The sequence below is a fragment of the Pelobates fuscus genome, chromosome 5 (genome assembly GCF_036172605.1).
Source record: "Pelobates fuscus isolate aPelFus1 chromosome 5, aPelFus1.pri, whole genome shotgun sequence".
Classification (NCBI taxonomy): Eukaryota; Metazoa; Chordata; class Amphibia; order Anura; family Pelobatidae; genus Pelobates; species Pelobates fuscus.
In genome coordinates, this window is record NC_086321.1 from 27,339,130 (window position 1) to 27,363,889 (window position 24,760).

The following is a 24,760-nucleotide window of genomic DNA, read 5'->3' on the forward strand; positions in this document are numbered from 1 at the left end:
TATAATTGTGTACAGATACTCCTCACTTACCAACCGGATTCCATTCTTACGACTCGGTCGGAAAGTGAAGATGCGCTACAGAGCATGCGCACAAAGTGCAGGTCTATGTTCGGGGAAATTTCCCCAAACATAGACAAGCACACCAGAGCAGGGAGTCCCTCTAATCTATGTTCAGGGAACATTCCACAAACATAGACCAGCTCTCTAACTTGGGGAATCCCTTGAACCCCGGCTAGAGAGCTGGTCATAAGTCCGTCGTTAAACAGGTAAGTCGTAAAGGGAAGAATGCCTGTATTTCAATGTAGTTTGAAGGATCTCATTCATTTGTGAAGCTTTTTGTGTCTGTTTTTTTTTCCTTCCTTCTCATATGTTCCTTGTGAATTTGTGTGTGTTATCATGTGGATCTATATATCTATAGCTGTGGAGTTGTATAGAATCGATTATGATTTAGTATTTATAAAGCGCCAACATATTCCAAAGCGCGTAACAATTATTGAAAGGGGATACTGTGAGGTGAAAAAGGCATGCTCAAACAAGCTCACAACCTATAAGGATTTGAGATAGGCAGATATATATTGTTAGGTGTCTAGTCCAAGGCACATTACAGCTGATGTAACCAGCGAATATATATTATAAGGTTGCACAGTGTAGGGAAAATTAATGTCACATTTTGCCCATTTTACATGTGTGTCGCTTTTAATAATGACACAAGCAGATTACACCAATTAGTTTTTTGGGGGGGAGTGGGGAGGTGGCTGGTATTACTGTGTAATTAAAGAAAGGAGTATTAAACATACTTTTTTTTATCTAAAAGAAGCCACTAACAAAAAAAACTGAATAAAAATTCTCGCTAGATGAATCAACACGCTTCAACTAAACTCTTTTAATCATCATTATCGATCATTTTAAAATTACTTTATCAAATAGCAAAACTCACTGCTTACATAATCTCCTAAAGAAAATATTGCTCAATTTGTTATGAACAATGTGATTTCTAAGCAATGGCACATTTTAAGTTTAAAATGAAAATACATATATATCACTATCAGTGTGAAAACTTGTGAATATTGTTTTATTATGTTAGAAGTTACCTGTGACTGCCATTTTTCTAACTTGCCTAGTATAGGGATCTAAATAGTTTACGTTTTTTTTTAGGGTGCGTGTATCCTGAATATGCTAAGAGAATATATGGGTGCAGAAAGTTTTGAAGCTGGTATTGTACATTATTTACGTCGGTATAGCTACCGCAGTGCTAAAAACGAAGACCTATGGGACAGTATGACAGATGTAAGTAAGATCAATACAGTGTTAATGACCATTTCATAGGATTGCATGCCTCCCATCATTTTAAATTGTTGAGAATGATGCTTGCATGGTCCGCGTTTGGTGCGAATTGGGGTGGGGTCTGTGATTAGGGTCAAGACATCACTGAAAACCTTTATGATTATGGACACAGAAGCTTATTAATTGTCGCTAAATAGCAATTACATTTTGTTAAAACACCATACATCACTGTGAGTTTTATTGTTGTGGAGCTCTGTGATACACTCATACATACTGCACATCACTGAGTTTTATTGTTGTGGAGCTCTGTGATACACTCATACATACTGCACATCACTGAGTTTTATTGTTGTGGAGCTCTGTGTTACACTCATACATACTGCACATCACTGTGTTTTATTGTTGTGGAGCTCTGTGATACACTCATACATACTGCACATCACTGTGAGTTTTATTGTTGTGGAGCTCTGTAATACACTCATACATACTGCACATTACTGTGAGTTTTATTGTTGTGGAGCTCTGTGATACACTCATACATACTGCACATTACTGTGAGTTTTATTGTTTTGGAGCTCTGTGATACACTCATACATACTGCACATTACTGTGAGTTTTATTGTTGTGGAGCTCTGTGATACACTCATACATACTGCACATTACTGTGAGTTTTATTGTTGTGGAGCTCTGTGATACACTCATACATACTGCACATCACTGAGTTTTATTGTTGTGGAGCTCTGTGATACACTCATACATACTGCACATCACTGAGTTTTATTGTTGTGGAGCTCTGTGATACACTCATACATACTGCACATCACTGAGTTTTATTGTTGTGGAGCTCTGTGATACACTCATACATACTGCACATCACTGTGTTTTATTGTTGTGGAGCTCTGTGATACACTCATACATACTGCACATCACTGTGAGTTTTATTGTTGTGGAGCTCTGTAATACACTCATACATACTGCACATTACTGTGAGTTTTATTGTTGTGGAGCTCTGTGATACACTCATACATACTGCACATTACTGTGAGTTTTATTGTTTTGGAGCTCTGTGATACACTCATACATACTGCACATTACTGTGAGTTTTATTGTTGTGGAGCTCTGTGATACACTCATACATACTGCACATTACTGTGAGTTTTATTGTTGTGGAGCTCTGTGATACACTCATACATACTGCACATTACTGTGAGTTTTATTGTTGTGGAGCTCTGTGATACACTCATACATACTGCACATTACTGTGAGTTTTATTGTTGTGGAGCTCTGTGATACACTCATACATACTGCACATTACTGTGAGTTTTATTGTTGTGGAGCTCTGTGATACACTCATACATACTGCACATTACTGTGAGTTTTATAGTTTTGGAGCTCTGTGATACACTCCTACATACTGCACATTACTGTGAGTTTTATTGTTGTGGAGCTCTGTGATACATACTGCACATTACTGTGAGTTTTATTGTTGTGGAGCTCTGTGATACATACTGCACATTACTGTGAGTTTTATTGTTTTGGAGCTCTGTGATACACGCATACATACTGCACATTACTGTGAGTTTTATTGTTTTGGAGCTCTGTGATACACTCATACATACTGCACATTACTGTGAGTTTTATTGTTGTGGAGCTCTGTGATACATACTGCACATTACTGTGAGTTTTATTGTTGTGGAGCTCTGTGATACATACTGCACATTACTGTGAGTTTTATTGTTTTGGAGCTCTGTGATACACACGGTAGGAAAGTGGGAAAACGTATTTTAGTCTTGAGAAGTTTGCCAAAGTTCTGCCAGTTTTTCAGAATACTACCTATGGGGTTTTATTTAATAAACATCGAATTGTAGTGAATGTAAAAGCAAATTAATTAATTAAAACCATAATTAAGGCAACAAAGTTGATTACAAACAAAAAAAAAACTCTTCCATCTGAGCTATAGCCAAAGTTTGACTATTTTAGTCTGACGTTTGCAATGTGGTTTACAATTCACCATAATTCACTGTTATGGTGTCTACACCCTATGGGGTTATATTATTTATTATTATTTATTATTGCCATTTATATAGCGCCAACAGATTCCGTAGCGCTTTACAATATTATGAGAGGGGGATTTAACTATAAATAGGACAATTACAAATAAACTTACAGGAACAATAGGTTGAAGAGGACCCTGCTCGATCATATTCTATTTTTTATAGATTTGTCCTTCGGAGGAGAAAGCTAATGGCCAAAAGGAGATCAGTGGATACTGCAAGAAGAACCGTCAAGCGTCTGTAAGTTATACGAGTATTTCATTATATTCTAATAATGACAACCATTTAAACTTACAATTTACTTTAAAAGATATAAAACTAGTTCATCCTTTGTCCTAGAAATCTGTTTGTTTTCCATAAAATTGATTCTCACATTGAATCAAAAAAATTCAAATCCTTTAACAAAGTACAATATTTTGTCGGTCATTTCAAATCTTCCCTTGTAGTCACATTAAGTCCCGTAGTCCCCCGGCATTACTGGCTTGTCCCCAATACTCTAGAGAATCCTTTGGTAATGTTCACTGGCAATACACTCATAGATTTATTCACTAAAGTGAGAATTCAAAGTAAAAATTAAAGGGAAACTATAGTGCCAGGAAAACAAAGGTGCCCCCCTATATCAAGCCCTCCCCCTTCCCCCAGTTGTGCAAAAAAGGTTAAAACCCCTTCTGTCACCTGATTCCAGCACCGGTGTCCCTTGGCACTGGCTCCGCCTCCAATCCTCCCCACTGACGTCAGCCGGCAGGGGAGACCTAATGTGCATGCGCGGCAATAATCCCTACTAGCTTTGTTAATGCTGCCTTTAAATTATAATATAAGGTATGGTTTTGTTCCCAGCACTGGTCTCAAGGAGAAATCATGGATGTTAAATCAATTATGAACACTTGGACGCTACAGAAAGGCTTCCCGTTGGTTACTGTTACACTAAAGGGAAAATATGTTGAACTTCAGCAAGAACATTATCTCAAAGGCACCAAGGATGCAGAATCCGCGCGGTACAGTTACAAAGTCACATGTCATGTAATACATTGAAAGAATGGAGTAAATACACTTACTGTAGCAATAGATCTTCTACATGCTGGCAAACTATTCATTTATATTTTAATTAATCTGAGATTGGGGCCATACGGGCCAATCTTCAAATTTTATTTTGACTGAAAACTCATTTTTTAGGAGAGTTATGGGGGGGTTTAAGCTGCTAGACTTGTTCTTCACCAACATTCTAAGAGCTGCTGTAGAATGCTCTTAGAATGTGAGTGGAGAACAAGACTGAGCTGGTTGTAACAACTACTCACTGTAGTGTAAGGGTTAAAAAAAAAAACTCTTACTGTACTTACCCGATTCCAGCCCCCCGCCCCTTCTGACGTCACCTGGTAGAAGGACATCAATGCACATGTGCGGCCCTCCCCATAGCACTCGCATCATTTTTTTTAATTTTTTTTTTTTTTTCATATATAGTTTTTTATTGCAGTAAACAGGATAGCATCATACAATTCATCCAGCTGATATTGTTAGGTACATACAGTATTGCTTGGTAATACACAGTAACAGTTTGACATGGTCTATCATGCAGTGAGTATACATAACATTTGGTACCTGCCCATACTACATTTCACATTTGCCTTGGTATATTTTATCAGCATGGACTGTGGTAGCGTCTGGTTTTACGATTTAGTAGGTAACCGGGAAGCATGAAGGGGATTGGGGCTGTGAAAACCCCTTCAGTGACTTACCAGAGGCAGCGACAGGTCCCACGTCGCTGCTTCCTCCTCCCCCGCCGCTCCTCCTTCTGCTTACGTCGGCCGGTGGGCGAGACTGATCTCGCCGGCCGGCCGAGGAGACCTAATGCGCATGCGCGGCAGTGCCGCGCATGCACATTAGTGCACCCCATAGGAAAGCATTGAAAATGAATGTCAATGCTTCCCTATGGGAATAGAGCGGCGCTGGAGGTCCTCACACAGAGTGAGGACGTCCAGCGACGCTCTAGCACAGAAAACCTGTGCTATAGAGCAGGAAGTGTCCTCTAGTGGCTGTCTAATAGACAGCCACTAGGGGAGGACTTAACCCTGCAAGGTAATTATTGCAGTTTAAAAAAAACTGCAATAATTACACTTGCAGGGTTAAGGGTAGTGGGAGTTGGCACCCAGACCAATACAATGGGCAGAAGTGGTCTGGGTGCCTGGAGTGTTTAAAAATGATAAAATACATTGAGTTACAATAATGAGAGGTTGTATCACAGGGCTGTTTGTTAAAGTTAGCATAGCGGCCAGGAGGTGGTGCTGTTAAGTGACTCATGCATTGAAACTGTATAAGTATAAGGGGTAAGGTAAAGTCTGGCTGTTAACTAAAGTTCTGGATTGTGAATACTCAGGCTGTTAAAAAGAATCTGTAATGCTTACTTTTCTAATCTCAAAACAACGCACTACAGAGAACAAGATCTGATTCATACAGATGCCACAAGATAAGCTAAACCCCTCTACGCAAGTAGTGCTGTTTAAACCTAAATCTTTAATCCCATGAGCATGGGCGTACCCAGAGCATTTGGCAGCCGGGGTTGATCCTGTGTTTGACAACAACCCCCTTCCACAAATCCCTTGCTCAGCCCCCCTTAAACAAATCCCTGCACCCTCTTTCCATAAAACTCCTGCACCCCCATCCCCCCAAAAAACAGCCTCTCTCTCAAAAGCCCCTGCTCAGCCCCCATAGAATTAATGTTTTTATACAACAATACAACAATATTAGCAACAGTCCAGTCCCAGGCATAGAGTCACTCGCACACAGTCACACATACATTTACAAACAGACAGTCACACACACACACACACACACCATCTCCTAATCACAGGCAGACAGTCACACACACACACACTTAGAGGCACACTGTCACACACAGACAGTCACAGGCATACGCTCACACACAGAGTCACAGGTAGACAATCACACACAGAGTCACAGGCATACACTCACACACAGAGTCACAGGCATACACTCACACACAGAGTCACAGGTAGACAATCACACACAGAGTCACAGGCAGACAGTCACACACACACAATTACAGGCAGGCAGTCTCTCTCACACACACAGTTACAGGCAGGCAGTCACACACACACACACACACTCAAATTATGGATCATTGATGATTTAACTGCAGGAATTAATTTTAAATAACCACCTTAGATAATTAGTCTTTAACATACATTTATATACATTCATATGTATATATGTATGCAATGAAAATATATTTATTTAACATGTTGTTCCTTTTGTTTTAGTTTGCTGTGGCATATCCCTCTGACATACATCACTAGCAAGTCTAACACAGTGCAAAGATTCCTGCTTACAGCTAAGAAAGGTAGGTCTTCTCCACCTGTCTTTATATGCACACAGCTAACAAGGTCCGTAAATCACAGATGAACGGCCCATTCCTATAGTCCTCTTGAATTCTTCTTGAGCCCTATTTTACCGCTAGCTATAGAGTAACCTGCGCCTAAGGTTTTATTAATGGATCAAGTTATTTGGTCAAATTTCCGAGCTACACAGGTGTTATGATGTTTGAAGGCTTTTTAAATTTAGCAGCATTAAAATCTGTGAGCAGTATGGACATGCATTGCTAAAGAACGAAAACATATTTTCCTTTCGTATGAAATGTAGATGTGTTGGCCCTCTCAGAAGAAGTGGATTGGATAAAGTTTAATGTGGGAATGTCTGGCTACTACATAGTCCACTATGAAGGTGAAGGATGGAATTCTCTGATCAAACTCTTAAAAGACAATCACACTGTTATTAGCAGCAACGACCGGGCTAGCCTCATCAGCAACGCCTTCCAGCTTGTAAGGTAGGGATGACTGTGGATTCCGTGTTCTATAATACAGTCAATTGTTTTCCACAACACACCTGCAAAATAATCAATACATCATCAATAACCAGGCCAGATTGGAGCTCGGCTAGGGGGTATAAGTAAGTATGATAGATCTGGTCAGGTTCCCGTACAATGGCTTGTTTTGTGGAATGATTGTGGTTTGCATAGTTAGTTGATTGGAATAGTACCATAAATGATCTGAGAGCAAGATGAGAGACGGTTTTAACTGTTTTATTAGATGATAAATGAATACTTTAATATATGCTATTAGTCAAGGTTTTCTTACAAATGTCACTGAGTGAGACCCAGTCACATAAAGTTGCCCTCCACACGGACGATTGATAATGACAGCCAAAATACCCCATTAGAAGGACATTATCCAACTCAGTTCTTGGACCTTTTTAATAATTTAGCTGCATATATTTTCTTTGGAATATAGGACAGAGTTTTCTACCTAAAACTTTGGGTTAAAAAAACTGCATCTTATATTGGATGGGTGGGTCGGAGGAGGAGGGGCAGAACATCCAAGTGATTGGAGGGAGAGTAGAGCACAGAGCTCCACCTCCCGCCAGTCATTCTGTGTAGTGTGGCCTCACGGACCATGATAGAGGATCTTCATTATACTATACCTGGTCTGACTGAAAGCCGCTCACTGGGAGCACCAGCCTATAACAGGAGATAAGAAAAGCCAATAGGGGGGCGCAAGGGACACTAAAGACATTCAACTAGTGGTTTTATTTTTATTTTTTTCATGTAAATTTATGAATGCGTCTTATATTATGAAAAATATCATGAGGTTAATTTCATGCTTCAATATAAGGTCCCATCTAGTAGCACACGATATTTAACCATAAAGGATAGATAACATGTATATGGGAGATAATATCTGAGAGAGAGAGAGAGATTTTGCCTGTTTAGTTGTCTCTATGGACACTTCCAAGGATTAGTATTTAGATATTCTTATCCACAACGTTTAACTAATCTGTCCATAGCGAGGTATGAAAAATTGAATTAAAAGTAGAAACCCACACTGTTGTATTTTTCTCTGCCCTGGAACTGGGCGCCTCCATCAGTAATAGCTATAATTCTGCTCTATGTTTCTGTCAGAGCATAGAGAGCCGAATGCAATGCATGCCCTAACTGTCCTGCCGGGACTAAACAGGATTGTGGTTTTATTGTAAATCATTTAATATACATTTAATAGAATTAGCCAGTATCATATGGATAATGGCTAATACAATTTATAGGTGATTGTTTTCCTCTAATGATGTGTCTTCCAGCAAAGTAACAGCTCCCCTTTAAGACTAATGTTCCTTGACAATCCGAGTGATGCACACAACACCTAGAATGTCCATGTTTATGATCGTTATTTCTTTCGTGTTGTTGCCAGCATCGGGAAACTGCCCATTGATAAAGCTCTGAGTATGACTCAGTACTTGAAAAACGAAGACAAGATTATGCCAGTGTCTCAAGGCATGGACAAGCTGGTCCCAATATACAAACTCATGGAGAAGAGGGACATGAAGGACATTGAGATGAAAATGAAGGTGAGGCCATTTGAATACTTTGTAATAGTTAAAACCATGTCAAGTGTTTCTGTTGGCCATTCGTCTAATACACGCTGTATCTGCCACTCACAGGCTTACATTTTGAATCTGTTTCGCAACCTGATTGACGTGCAGACGTGGACAGACGATGGCACAGTAACGGAGAGAATGCTGCGCAGTTCGCTGCTCGTCCTAGCCTGTGTCCGCGGCTACCAGCCTTGTGTACAGAAAGCAGAAATCCTTTTCAGAGAATGGCGGGAGTCTAATGGAACATACAGGTCTGTGTCATTTCAAAAGTCACCTTTAACGTGTATCGAAGGCAGTGGTTATTAATATTTCTTTTTCTCAGGGAACCAAATGATTTACAAAGCATTAGCTTGTCGACACATTCTTCAATCGGATATTGAGCTGAATGACTCATTCTTATAGGATAATATAAATACTGTAACATACATTGTCCATTGCACTGAGAAAGTAGTGTCACTACAACAGTTCACTTATTATGAAGCAAGATGTGTATATTGTGTCTGTTTCTACCAACAGAAACAAATATATATACTCTATCAGACACACCCAGATACACAAAGCCAGACACCTACAGAAAATGGTGCCAGACAGACACACAAACACACACTGCACGACATAGGCACACACAGAAACACTGACAAACACACACTGCACCAGACACACTGTAAGACATAGGCACACACAGAAACACTGACATACACACACTGCACCAGACACACTGTAAGACACAGGCACACCCAGAAGCACTGACAAACACACACTGCACCAGACACACTGTAAACATAGGCACACACAGAAACACTGACAAACACACACTGCACCAGACACACTGTAAGACATAGGCACACACAGAAACACTGACAAACACACACTGCACCAGACACACTGTAAGACACAGGCACACACAGAAGCACTGACAAACACACACTGCACCAGGCACACTGTAAACATAGGCACACACAGAAACACTGACAAACACACACTGCACCAGACACACTGTAAGACATAGGCACACACAGAAACACTGACATACACACACTGCACCAGACACACTGTAAGACACAGGCACACACAGAAGCACTGACAAACACACATTGCACCAGACACACTGTAAACATAGGCACACACAGAAACACTGACAAACACACACTGCACCAGACACACTGTAAGACATAGGCACACACAGAAACACTGACAAACACACACTGCACCAGACACACTGTAAGACACAGGCACACACAGAAGCACTGACAAACACACACTGCACCAGACACACTGTAAACATAGGCACACACAGAAACACTGACAAACACACACTGCACCAGACACACTGTAAGACATAGGCACACACAGAAACACTGACAAACACACACTGCACCAGACACACTGTAAGACACAGGCACACACAGAAGCACTGACAAACACACACTGCACCAGACACACTGTAAACATAGGCACACACAGAAACACTGACAAACACACACTGCACCAGACACACTGTAAGACATAGGCACACACAGAAGCACTGACAAACACACACTGTACCAGACACACTGTAAACATAGGCACACACAGAAACACTGACAAACACACACTGCACCAGACACACTGTAAGACATAGGCACACACAGAAACACTGACAAACACACACTGCACCAGACACACTGTAAGACACAGGCACACACAGAAGCACTGACAAACACACACTGCACCAGACACACTGTAAACATAGGCACACACAGAAACACTGACAAACACACACTGCACCAGACACACTGTAAGACATAGGCACACACAGAAACACTGACATACACACACTGCACCAGACACACTGTAAGACACAGGCACACACAGAAGCACTGACAAACACACACTGCACCAGACACACTGTAAACATAGGCACACACAGAAACACTGACAGACACACACTGCACCAGACACACTGTAAGACATAGGCACACACAGAAACACTGACAAACACACACTGCACCAGACACACTGTAAGACATAGGCACACACAGAAACACTGACAAACACACACTGCACCAGACACACTGTAAGACATAGGCACACACAGAAACACTGACATACACACACTGCACCAGACACACTGTAAGACACAGGCACACACAGAAGCACTGACAAACACACACTGCACCAGACACACTGTAAACATAGGCACACACAGAAACACTGACAGACACACACTGCACCAGACACACTGTAAGACATAGGCACACACAGAAACACTGACAAACACACACTGCACCAGACACACTGTAAGACATAGGCACACACAGAAACACTGACATACACACACTGCACCAGACACACTGTAAGACACAGGCACACACAGAAGCACTGACAAACACACACTGCACCAGACACACTGTAAACATAGGCACACACAGAAACACTGACAAACACACACTGCACCAGGCACACTGTAAGACATAGGCACACACAGAAACACTGACAAACACACACTGCACCAGACACACTGTAAGACATAGGCACACACTGCACCAGACACATTGTAAACATAGGCACACACAGAAACACTGACAAACACACACTGCACCAGACACACTGTAAGACACAGGCACACACAGAAGCACTGACAAACACACACTGCACCAGACACACTGTAAACATAGGCACACACAGAAACACTGACAAACACACACTGCACCAGACACACTGTAAGACATAGGCACACACAGAAGCACTGACAAACACACACTGTACCAGACACACTGTAAACATAGGCACACACAGAAACACTGACAAACACACACTGCACCAGACACACTGTAAGACATAGGCACACACAGAAACACTGACAAACACACACTGCACCAGACACACTGTAAGACACAGGCACACACAGAAGCACTGACAAACACACACTGCACCAGACACACTGTAAACATAGGCACACACAGAAACACTGACAAACACACACTGCACCAGACACACTGTAAGACATAGGCACACACAGAAACACTGACATACACACACTGCACCAGACACACTGTAAGACACAGGCACACACAGAAGCACTGACAAACACACACTGCACCAGACACACTGTAAACATAGGCACACACAGAAACACTGACAGACACACACTGCACCAGACACACTGTAAGACATAGGCACACACAGAAACACTGACAAACACACACTGCACCAGACACACTGTAAGACATAGGCACACACAGAAACACTGACAAACACACACTGCACCAGACACACTGTAAGACATAGGCACACACAGAAACACTGACATACACACACTGCACCAGACACACTGTAAGACACAGGCACACACAGAAGCACTGACAAACACACACTGCACCAGACACACTGTAAACATAGGCACACACAGAAACACTGACAGACACACACTGCACCAGACACACTGTAAGACATAGGCACACACAGAAACACTGACAAACACACACTGCACCAGACACACTGTAAGACATAGGCACACACAGAAACACTGACATACACACACTGCACCAGACACACTGTAAGACACAGGCACACACAGAAGCACTGACAAACACACACTGCACCAGACACACTGTAAACATAGGCACACACAGAAACACTGACAAACACACACTGCACCAGGCACACTGTAAGACATAGGCACACACAGAAACACTGACAAACACACACTGCACCAGACACACTGTAAGACATAGGCACACACTGCACCAGACACATTGTAAACATAGGCACACACAGAAACACTGACAAACACACACTGTAATAGTAGAAATAAAAAAAATTCAGGCACTCAGTGTTAAAGCCACAATCAGCTTTATTGGCTCAAAAGGGCAGAGCAATATTCTGACCTGCTAAAAGATCTTTGTCACGCTTTTAGCTCTCGACCTCTTAGCAAGTCGAAAGCTTGCTCTGCCCTATGAAGGGCCAATAAACCTGCCTGTGGTTCGAATACTGAGTGCCTGGAAACCTTTTATTTCTACTATTATATCAATATTGTAAACACTGTAAAACATAGGCACACACAGAAAAGCTGACAAATACATACTGCACCAGCGCACAAACAGATACACACTGTAAGACATAGGCACACACAGATACTCACACTGCACCTGATACACAAACAGATACAGTTGCAAGAAAAAGTATGTGAACCCTTTGGAATGATATGGATTTCTGCACAAATTGGTCATAAAATGTGATCTGATCATCATCTAAGTCATAACAATAGACAATCACAGTCTGCTTAAACTAATTACACACAAAGAATGAAATGTTGCCATGTTTTTATTGAACACACCATGTAAATATTCACAGTGCAGGTGGAAAAAGTATGTGAACGCTTGGATTTAATAACTGGTTGAACCTCCTTTGGCAGCAATAACTTCAACCAAACGTTTCCTGTAGTTGCAGATCAGACGTGCACAACGGTCAGGAGTAATTCTTGTCCATTCCTCTTTACAGAACTATTTCAGTTCAGCAATATTCTTGAGATGTCTGGTGTGAATCGCTTTCTTGAGGTCATGCCACAGCATCTCAATCAGGTTGAGGTCAGGACTCTGACTGGGCCACTTCAGAAGGCGTATTTTCTTCTGTTTAAGCCATTCTGTTGTTGATTTACTTCTATGCTTTGGGTCATTGTCCTGTTGCAACACCCATCTTCTGTTGAGCTTCAGCTGGTAGACAGATGGCTTTAAGTTCTCCTGCAAAATGTCTTGATAAACTTGGGAATTCATTTTTCCTTCGATGATAGCAATCCGTCCAGGCCCTGACGCAGCAAAACAGCCCCAAACCATGATGCCCCCACTACCATACTTTACAGTTGGGATGAAGTTTTGATGTTGGTGTGCTGTGCCTCTTTTTTGCCACACATAGTGTTGTGTGTTTCTTCCAAACAACTCAACTTTGGTTTCATCTGTCCACAGAATATTTTGCCAGTACTGCTGTGGAACATCCAGGTGCTCTTGTGCAAACTGTAAACGTGCAGCAATGTTTTGTTTGTACAGCAGTGGCTTCCTCTGTGGTATCCTCCCATGAAATCCATTCTTGTTTAGTGTTTTACGTATTGTAGATTCGCTAACAGGGATGTTAGCATTTGCCAGTGACTTTTGTAAGTCTTTAGCTGACACTCTAGGATTCTTCTTCACCTCATTGAGCAGTCTGCGCTGTGCTCTTGCAGTCATCTTTACAGGACGGCCACTCCTAGGGAGAGTAGCAGCAGTGCTGAACTTGTATGTATAGACAATTTGTCTTACCGTGGACTGATGAACAGCAAGGCTTTTGGAGATACTTTTATAACCCTTTCCAGCTTTATGCAAGTCAACAATTCTTAATCGTAGGTCTTTTGTGCGAGGCATCATTCACATCAGGCAATGCTTCTTGTGAAAAGCAAACCCAGAGCTGGTGTGTATTTTTTATAGGGCAGGGCAGCTGTAACCAACACCTCCAATCTTCTCTCATTGATTGGACTCCAGTTGGCTGACATCTCACTCCAATTAGCTCTTGGTGATGTCATTAGTCTAGGTGTTCACATACTTTTTCCACCTGCACTGTGAATGTTTACATGGTGTGTTCAATAAAAACATGGCAACATTTCATTATTTGTGTGTTATTAGTTTAAGCAGACTGTGATTGTCTATTGTTGTGACTTAGATGATGATCAGATCACATTTTATGAGCAATTTGTGCAGAAATCCATATCATTCCAAAGGGTTCACATACTTTTTCTTGCAACTGTAAACGCTTTAAAACTTAGGCACACACAGAAAACACTGATTTGCACTGACAGACACCCACAAACTGTTGCACACTGGCAGGTACACGGATACAGATACACATTGCCATAAATATACACTCCCTGCTAGACACTACGTTAATTCACCAAGTGAGAATTATTGGTAATGCAAAGTGAGTTTCACATTTAAGGCCATAATAGCTGAGATGGAAATATTATCCAAGTCAGCTATGTTTCTAGTTTAACTATTTTGGCCTGAACTTTGAAATTCATTTTAAATTCCTGACAATACTTACTTTAGAGAATAACCACATTGGACAAACACAAACACACTCACAATTACTGCAATTGATTCTGTTTTAGCCACCGTCCTTTTTTCTTATCATGCAGCTTCCATGAGGTTTAGTGAGGAGCCAGCTGCAAGCACGGGGTCTTGTACCTTCAATCTTACTCAGTTTTAGCCACCGTCCTTTTTTCTTATCTTTTGTCCCCGGAGGGCAGCTTCCTTGGGGTTTAGTGAGGAGCCAGCTGCAAGCACGGGGTCTTGTACCTTCACTCGTACTCAGTTTTAGCCACCGTCCTTTTTTCTTATCTTTTGTCCCCGGAGGGCATCTTCCTTGGGGTTTAGTGAGGAGCCAGCTGCAAGCACGGGGTCTTGTACCTTCACTCTTACTCAGTTTCCTACACCCTCTGTGAGAAATGGTAAAACGTATGTTTGTTTTGTCCATTACTGTTCAGTTCTACACCCAGTTTACGGACTGGGAAGCTTGCAATACTGAACTTGTCAATGTGTGAGATGTACACAGTTTGTACCGATACAGTGAATTCTATTCATATAATGTGGTTTTTGTCCTAGTGTAACACACATCTGTGGCAGGTGTGAAATTCTGTAGTTTATTAGTGAACATTTCCCACTAGTTAACGGCTGCAGAGTCATCAACAGGAGAGTTTACTGGTTACAGTTACTTATTATTAGACAGACTCACTTCGTTTGCAGAAATAGGTAAAAGCAAAATCATTTTCTCTCTTATTTTAAAAAAAATATATATATTGTTAAATTATCTATTTAGCTTGAGTGTTTACTTTTTTATTGTAAAGCAAACTGTTTTTAGTGTAAAGCAGATGTCTTGATCATTTTCTTACATTTTTATTTTTTATTTATATGAGAATTTTGTGAATGGTGCAAAGAGAGATGGCCTCCCCAGTCTGGAAACCGCAGATCTTCCAGTCTGTGAAACAAGTAAATTAAGTTCTCTATGAAATGCTTTGTTCTCATCTCGTAGTCTCTGTATATATTTTATCTTTTAGTCTGCCGCGTGATGTTGCTTTGGCTGTTTATGCTGTGGGAGGCCAGAAACCCGACGGATGGGACTTTCTCTTCGAAAAATACAAAACAAGTCTGTCCAACAGTGAAATGCATCTGATTGAATTAGCTTTGAGTCTAACACCAAACAAGGAGAAACTGCAATGGTAGGTATTAGAACATTCCATCATTGTAGGTATAAATCTATATGTCTATGTATATTTCTGATATTGTGAAATTCACATTTTTAACCATTATTTTACCAATATAGGCATGTATTGGTTGGTTCTTCCCTCGGCCCGCCATGATTTTACGGGCTACACTAATGCAGCCTCTCCCAAGACTAGATAAAAGAAAAGAGCCTCTGTCGAGATATTATCGAATTTTAATGGACCACTCCAGGCACCATAACAACTGCAGCTTAATGACATTGTTATGGTTTCTGGTGGTCCTGGGTGCCATGTTACCTTATGGCAGGGGTCCTCAAACTCCGGCCCCCCAGATTTTGCTGAACTACAACTCCCATGATTCTCTGGCTATCTATGTAATTCAAAGAATCATGGGAGTTGTAGTTCAGCAACATCTGGGGGGGGGGGGGGGGCGGAGTTTGAGGACCCATGCCTTATGGGGGTAAACTATTTTCAAACCGGTAAACTCCGAAGTGCTGTTAACAGAAATCTTGTCCCCACTGTCCTCGGCTTCAATCTGGAATGCGGCTTCAATCTGGAATGCGTCAACTGACAACTGGCATTTATCACCTGTTCTAAGTTATCCGTTAAAATTCTGGATACAGAATACAAACGCTTGGAACAAATATTTACCCCAAATAACTTCCTCCTCGCCAGTCCTGAGATCACTACTTCCTCCATTCTGCTTACTGCTCCCCGTCATAACACCCATCATCACCCACACATCTACTGTCCTTCTTGGGTACAAACTGGATATTCAGTCACCACGCTTGTTTATTTACCACTAATATAATGATTTTTATATTTTCCAGGTTGATGGACGAGGGTATGAAAGGACACCATATAAAAACTCAAGACCTTCCACATATTGTTTCCTACGTCAGCAGAAACCCACATGGTCACATGTTGGCTTGGGAGTTTCTGAAGAACAATTGGGATGGTTTTGTCCAAAAGTAAGCATTGCAGGCTACCTATGGATTGTCGTCGTATGGATGCAGTGCCACTCTATAATAATCCAAACTACTTCTGTTTCAGGTTTGAGCTGGGATCGCGAACAGTTGGCGACATGGTCGTTGGAGTCACAAAACTATATTCAACAAAGGAATGGCTTCAAGAGGTACCTGCCTACTTTTAGCTTTTTGTTATTTATAAAGGGTCAGTTTAATGGCTTTGTACAGTAAGGAGGAATGTTACTTCCAGTGATATACAGATACAGTATTCATTGCTGAAATGGAATATGTGCGTGATACATCAACTCTCTATTAATTAAAATATTCTAAGTTTTGAGTAAAACAAGGATACTGTGCACTTTAGTTCATGTGGTTTATAGGATCTTATAGGAAGACTGAGAAATGAGCCCCCTTTTCACATCTTGGCTATTAATGCAATGTGTGTGATTTGCCCTGGAACTTGTTCAGCTCAAACCTAAAAGGAAAGGATTTTTTTTTATATGTTTATTATTAAGACATTTACTGCAAGATTTAATGAACATTACATTTATTTTCACACTTTTTTTGTTTCACTATTTAGCAAAGTAAACACGAAGGATTTTTTTTTCTGCCTGTTTTCTTTGGGGGTAAATACAAACAACATACAAACGCTGCAGATCTGTTCTCTGCACCCGTTGCAAGCCCTCCCCTCTTTCCGTGTGCCAAAAAAATTGTCTAATCAGAAGATTTTCATTGAGAGATCTCTGTGCTGGAGTCGTGCATGAGCATTCAATCACAACTTTCTGATACTTCTCGGTCATCTGAAGTACATCTCACTGAGAGGAGGGAAGGCAGGTGCACTCTAACCTAGTGTGTCTGCTACATGTGTTAGTTCTATGGAGCTCCCTTATTGTCTGAGTGGCAGCTGGGGAGGAGTTTTTGCCCCTGGTTATCAAAGTTCCGATTTCTATTGAACTCTGCTCTTTTCTAAATTGTTATAAAAAATTACATCACTGAAGTGCTTTATGTGTGTAGAGTTTATCTGCCGTAGCAGTCCAGACTGTGGGTTAAGGAAGACTATTTTTAGCCAAGACTGATGAGTGCAGTATCCTCATCACCCAGTCTACTCATAATGTTAGACTGCTCTCCATCTCTGCACCCGTAACCCAGTCTATTGATAATGTTAGACTGCTCTCCATCTCTGCACCCGTAACCCAGTCTATTGATAATGTTAGACTGCTCCCCATCTCTGCACCCATCACCCAGTCTATTGATAATGTTAGACTGCTCCCCATCTCTGCACCCATCACCCAGTCTATTGATAATGTTAGACTGCTCCCCATCTCTGCACCCATCACCCAGTCTATTGATAATGTTAGATCACTCTCCATCTCTGCACCCATCACCCAGTATATTGATAATGTTAGATCACTCTCCATCTCTGCACCCATCAGCCAGTCTATTGATAATGTTAGACTGCTCCCCATCTCTGCACCCATCACCCAGTCTATTGATAATGTTAGACTGCTCCCCATCTCTGCACCCATCACCCAGTCTATTGATAATGTTAGACTGCTCCCCATCTCTGCACCCATCACCCAGTCTATTGATAATGTTAGATCGCTCTCCATCTCTGCACCCATCACCCAGTATATTGATAATGTTAGACTGCTCCCCATCTCTGCACCTATCACCCAGTCTATTGATAATGTTAGACTGCTCCCCATCTCTGCACCCATCACCCAGTCTATTGATTATGTTAGATCACTCTCCATCTCTGCACCCATCACCCAGTCTATTGATAATGTTAGATCGCTCTCCATCTCTGCACCCATCACCCAGTCTATTGATAATGTTAGACTGCTCCCCATCTCTGCACCCATCACCCAGTCTATTGATAATGTTAGACCGCTCCCCATCTCTGCACCCATCACCCAGTCTATTGATAATGTTAGATCACTCTCCATCTCTGCACCCATCACCCAGTATATTGATAATGTTAGACTGCTCCCCATCTCTGCACCCATCACCCAGTCTATTGATAATGTTAGACTGCTCCCCATCTCTGCACCCATCACCCAGTCTATTGATAATGTTAGATCACTCTCCATCTCTGCACCTATCACGCTGATATCTACTATGTGTCGTGGACAAATAAATTGAGATTATGCCCTAATAAAAGTATTATGAAGAATTTAGCAGACAATTCTTCTGATTTGCCTAAATTTTCCCTAAAATTTGTATTTCTCATCAAATTCCCACAACTCTAAAGAACAACCCCGGTAGTCTGTAGAAGTTTAATTATGTCCTTACGTTATGTTTTTTTTGTTTGTTTTTCTCAAACTAAATCAGGGATATTCACTAAACCTTGAATTGTATTGGAATTCGCCCAAAATAACCAAGCTGGGAAAGTAGCCAAGTTGGAATATTTTAATTGGATATTTTGAGTTAAAGTTTGCAGTTATTTTCCCAATTCACGAATAACCCTCACTACTTGTGATACAGTGGGACATCTTGGAAAGGGATTGTTTTCACCTTAAGGAAAAAGAGCAATGTTGACCAGATTCTCCTTTTACAGATTATGGATTATTTATATATTATTTACAGTTCCTTTTTCTTCTATTTCCACAAATTTCAATTTGTTTCTTATTGGAATGTTCCATCTAGGTTTCTCTATCCCTATAGGTCCATTATCCCCTAAACACGACATAAATTTGCCCTTATAATAATTGTGAATATTTTGTTGCAGGTGGCAGGATTTTTCGAGCAGTTGAACGAAAAGGGTTCTCAGCTCCGCTGTGTCCAGCAAGCAAGAGAGAACATTGAAGAGAATATCAGATGGATGGATAAAAACTTTGAACTTATAAAACGATGGTTAGAAGACAATAGTTAATTACTACTTAATATTGAGCGACGGATATAGACCCTTCTGAACCTAACAATTTGTGATGCAAGTCAGCCTGGCAGTTAGAGGGTTAAGTAATTGACGAGTAATTAATGATTCAGGAGAATGAATTAATGGAGAGGCGTTTATTGCAGTGTTTACCAAAGTCCAGCAGAGGGAGCACGCATCAGTCTGGATTTAATACTACAATCTGAAAGTCTCTATCTGTCGCTCTGCAAGTAAAACAAGCTCATTGAGACGTTATTCTCTGCAACAGTTTTTTTTTTGGTGCCATGATTTAACATGATGTTTGACTCAAATCAATTGTTGCTTTAAATTCGGAATATCTCGCTTTATCCTCCATTTGCACATTGCAATTTAAAGAAGAGCTGTCAATTAGAAATAAAAAAAAATGTTGGCTATTACGCCTCTGCCCCCCTCCCCGTTCTGATTTGATGATATAATTTGAGTTAAATTATAGCGTGGGCAAACTGCCATATAAGGTAGGTAGTTAGATGGGTATATAGATAAATAGGGTGAAAGTGTGGTAGGAAGATGGATAAATGTAATAAAAACCAAAGAAAATAGATACTTGCCCACTATCCCAAATTGCTATACACATTTAAATGACTGGAGTTTTTTTTTTAGTATCACTCCAATGGTGATTTTTCCTCTGGTTTTTATTGTATGTATCGGGGCTGATGTGTTCTATAGTCTTGGCTGCCGTCCAGGAGTAATGGGAGTTTAAGGGCAGGGCGTAATTTTGTAAGATGGATACATGTATCTATCTATAGAGCAGTAGACTGTGATACTGCGATATGGTGGCAGGCTTAGCATAATGTAAACCAGGTGATTTGATAGGTTCGCTAATTGTCTGAGACGGGTGTTTTTAGAAAACCAATATTATTATTTTTTGTGTGGATGTAAATAATAATATGATCAGGGCTATTTACTAAACTATGAACTGCTAGGAATATACAAGTGAATTGGAAATAGCCGACTTACAGAGTGTTTCCAATTTTGGCGATATGGATCTAAGATCTGCAATTTCTTAGTGAATTCCTGACAATGAATGGTTTAGTAATTAACACTTTAATGTTATGTATGTATAGAGAACACTTCACTAGTCGGTAATAGAAATGAAAGGTTTGTGGTGAGAATAGCACACGTGGGTTAGACTGCGTGATATGTTCAGTGGTGGCATGTCATTCATAGAATGTCGATACCAGAGAATTCTCATCAATAACATAAAGGGGCAGTGAGAGCAATATATAGAGAAAGGACACTGGTCATAGAATGTCGATACCAGAGAATTCTCATCAGTAACATAAAGGGGCAGTGAGAGCAATATATAGAGAAAGGACACTGGTCATAGAATGTCGATACCAGAGAATTCTCATCAATAACATAAAGGGGCAGTGAGAGCAATATATAGAGATAGGTCATAGAATGTTGATACCAGAGAATTCTCATCAGTAACATAAAGGGGCAGTGAGAGCAATGTATAGAGATAATACACTGGTCATAGAATGTCGATACCAGAGAATTCTCATCAATAACATAAAGGGGCAGTGAGAGCCATATATAGAGATAGGACACTGGTCATCGAATGTCGATACCAGAGGATTCTCATCAGTAACATAAAGGGGCAGTGAGAGCAATATATAGAGATAGGACACTGGTCATAGAATGTCGATACCAGAGAATTCTCATCAGTAACATAAAGGGGCAGTGAGAGCAATATATAGAGATAATACACTGGTCATAGAATGTCGATACCAGAGAATTCTCATCAATAACATAAAGGGGCAGTGAGAGCAATATAAAGAGATATGTCATAGAATGTCGATACCAGAGGATTCTCATCAGTAACATAAAGGGGCAGTGAGAGCAATATATAGAGATAGGACACTGGTCATAGAATGTCGATACCAGAGAATTCTCATCAGTAACATAAAGGGGCAGTGAGAGCAATATATAGAGATAATCATAGAGATAGTCATAGAATGTCGATACCAGAGAATTCTCATCAATAACATAAAGGGGCAGTGAGAGCAATATATAGAGATAGGACACTGGTCATAGAATGTCGATACCAGAGAATTCTCATCAATAACATAAAGGGGCAATGAGAGCAATATATAGAGATAATACACTGGTCATAGAATGTTAGTTTCTGATTCAGGTTTGTATAGTGTTAAAGTAGCTCAGTTATCAGAAATCACTTATACAGCAGCATATGGTTTTTTGTTTTTTTTCACAACTGTGAATACTGTTGATCATTTTAAATCTGTTCAGCAATTTTTCATTTTTTTTTTTCTATTAATTCAACAAATTACCAGCACTGCTTTGAAACAAAGCATCGCCTGTGTTGGAATGGCCTTTTTTTCTGCACAGCCAAAAGCTGGGAACGTTTCTGTTATTTCTTTTGAACTCTCACCGACTTTGAACGTTGTGATGTAATTCCCAGATGGCGGCCTCCACCCTGAAACAGTGACAAATCTAAAACCATTGTTTTTGTTGAAGAAAATCTTACTATCCTTAAATTAGTGTTTAAACTGAGGATTGTAATGATATGTTCTGACGACAGAGACACTTAAAGCACATATTTTGTCATACACTGCAGTCGTAGCACTCGCAGATCCCCCCGGAGAAGCCATGGTCATTTCTGTCGGCCGGGCAGGGGTAACTCTCATTCTGCCCCCGTATGCCTACATCCAAGTTGTTAAGTGCCAGGGCCACCACTTGTAAAGCCGGCTGCCACACATACAAAGGAAACGAGGCAATTATTTTACACGCAGGAATCAAGGCATCAATGCCAGAGCAGACGCTGCATAACTAAATGTGTATAATAAACAATATAGTGAGAGCAAAAAAATGTGGTACATAAACCAAATGTGAATAATAAAACATGCAATATTACCATGTATCTGTATGTCCTAAAAATATAAAACACAAGACATAGTATAGCCTGTATATAAAGATAAAACAAATGAAGAAGAAAATATCTCACTCACATATTTCTGAGCCTATATAAGTGCACTTTGAAAAAGACCTTTGGTCGAAACGCGTTGTGCATTATATTCTTTACTGGAGATCCAGATTTTAAGCTGTGTTGTATGAATAACGATTTCGTTTCTGTATCTACATCCCTGTTTGGTATTTATGAGAAATACGTCCAGGAGGAAAGTGGAAGATTTGCAGTGAACCTTTTATACCACCATTCCAGCTATTTGGTCTCCTACTAAGGCGCCTACAGTCTGAGCCACTTATATAGGCTCAGAAATATGTGAGTGAGATATTTTCTTCTCCATTTGTTTTATCTTTATATACAGGCTATATACTATGTCTTGTGTTTTATATTTTTAGGACATACAGATACATGGTAATATTGCATGTTTTATTATTCACATTTGGTTTATGTACCACATTTTTTGCGCTCACTATATTGTTTATTATACTCTGTTGATTTTATTTGTGTGATTTGGAGTGACACACACTTTGTGATTTTGAGCATTTTTTCAATTATTTCTTCTCCCCTTTTTTAACATTTTCTATAACTAAATGTGTGCAGGTATTTATCACTGTATACTCCTTTGTGTGTGTGAGCAGCTTTTTAGAATTTGTCTCAAAACCCAGCTGCGCCTCTCCTGAGTTTGGGCACCGGATCCACCGCCACTCATAGATGGCAAATTGCTGGGGTTCACATGACATAGCCAGGTGTTTTGGTGAAAACTAACCTCTCCAGGGGGAAGGACTGGTTGTTAACCATCGCTTTATTAAGCCACGCCATCCATTTTCCATTCCCCTGATGTCACTCATACCTCTCTTATCCTTGCTCCCAACACAGTCTCTTTCACGGTCACGTTGCCTGTCCACCTCAAGTGGCCAAACGTCTCTTTGGTGGCATAAGTTATTGTGTTTACTTAATAAACCCTTGTTTAGTTAGAAAATTACCACCAAATTGCCAAAAAATTAGACAAAAGGTGCAGATTTGGAAGAAATTGTTAGCTTGGTTATGTCTAAATCTCACAATTCACTGATGTTTAGTGTATTAAAGGGACACTATAGGCACCCAGACCGCTTCAGCTCATTGAAATGGTGTGGGTGCAGTGCCCCTATATGTTTAAGCCTGCAATAATCACCCTGCTGGGTTAACTCCACCTCTAGTGGCTGTTTAGCAGACCCTAGGCCACTAGAGGCACTTCCTGGTGGTTAGGCGACATTTGGTGAGGACAACCAGTATCCGCTAAAACCCATAGGAAAGCATTGATTCAATGCGATCACCATGCTCTCCACGCATGCTCATTAGGCCCCCTTCTGCTCAGTAGGAGCTGAGGCGGAGTCTGAACCAGCACCAAGGGACATCGGCGCTGGAATCAGGTGAGTGACAGTGCCATAGAGGCGATGTGTGAGGGAGGGGGACACTATAGTGCTAGGATTACAACTTTGCATTCCTAGCACTATACTTTTCCTTTAAAGAAGTGGTCTGGGTTCTGCTGCCTTATAGTTTTATTCCTGCAATGTAAAACAATGTAGTTTCGTAAATATGGCAAAGTTTACATAATAGGGCTAAACACATCCTCTAGAGTCTATCTTCCTGATAGCCACTAGAGGGTGCTACTTCTCCTATAACGGAGGCAGACTTGGTTATATTACAGGAGGACATTGAATGTGCCATAATGCTAGCCATAGGGAAGCAATGGATTTAGTGCTTTAAAAAAAAAATAAACAATTATGAAATGACATTGTTTTCAGGAGGACGACGTTTGCAATGCATGCCCTTCTAATCCTCAATGCTTCTCTTTGGCAAGAACATGAGAATATGCCTGCTCCACACGGGCCTGAGTGGGAGGCTCCACAAGAGTGAGTCCTCGGGACATGAAAAGGGTATTTTTCTAAATTTAATTTATCGGAGCCCTGAATGTAA

General features: G+C 40.7%; 1 protein-coding gene across 1 annotated transcript in view; it reads left to right on the forward strand.

Moving 5' to 3' along the window:
- Window positions 1-22,615, forward strand: part of ERAP1 (endoplasmic reticulum aminopeptidase 1) — a 71,086-nt gene extending 48,471 nt beyond the window's left edge. Inside the window, exons 10-20 of the mRNA XM_063453680.1 lie at window positions 1,156-1,287; window positions 3,504-3,578; window positions 4,176-4,333; window positions 6,614-6,693; window positions 6,993-7,176; window positions 8,591-8,747; window positions 8,841-9,025; window positions 15,835-15,996; window positions 16,830-16,970; window positions 17,053-17,134; window positions 19,696-22,615. Of these exons, the coding sequence (XP_063309750.1) occupies window positions 1,156-1,287; window positions 3,504-3,578; window positions 4,176-4,333; window positions 6,614-6,693; window positions 6,993-7,176; window positions 8,591-8,747; window positions 8,841-9,025; window positions 15,835-15,996; window positions 16,830-16,970; window positions 17,053-17,134; window positions 19,696-19,839 (1,500 nt within the window). The 3' untranslated portion in view covers window positions 19,840-22,615. The remainder of the gene's footprint in view (window positions 1-1,155; window positions 1,288-3,503; window positions 3,579-4,175; window positions 4,334-6,613; window positions 6,694-6,992; window positions 7,177-8,590; window positions 8,748-8,840; window positions 9,026-15,834; window positions 15,997-16,829; window positions 16,971-17,052; window positions 17,135-19,695) is intronic.
- The last annotated feature ends 2,145 nt before the right edge of the window (window positions 22,616-24,760 follow it).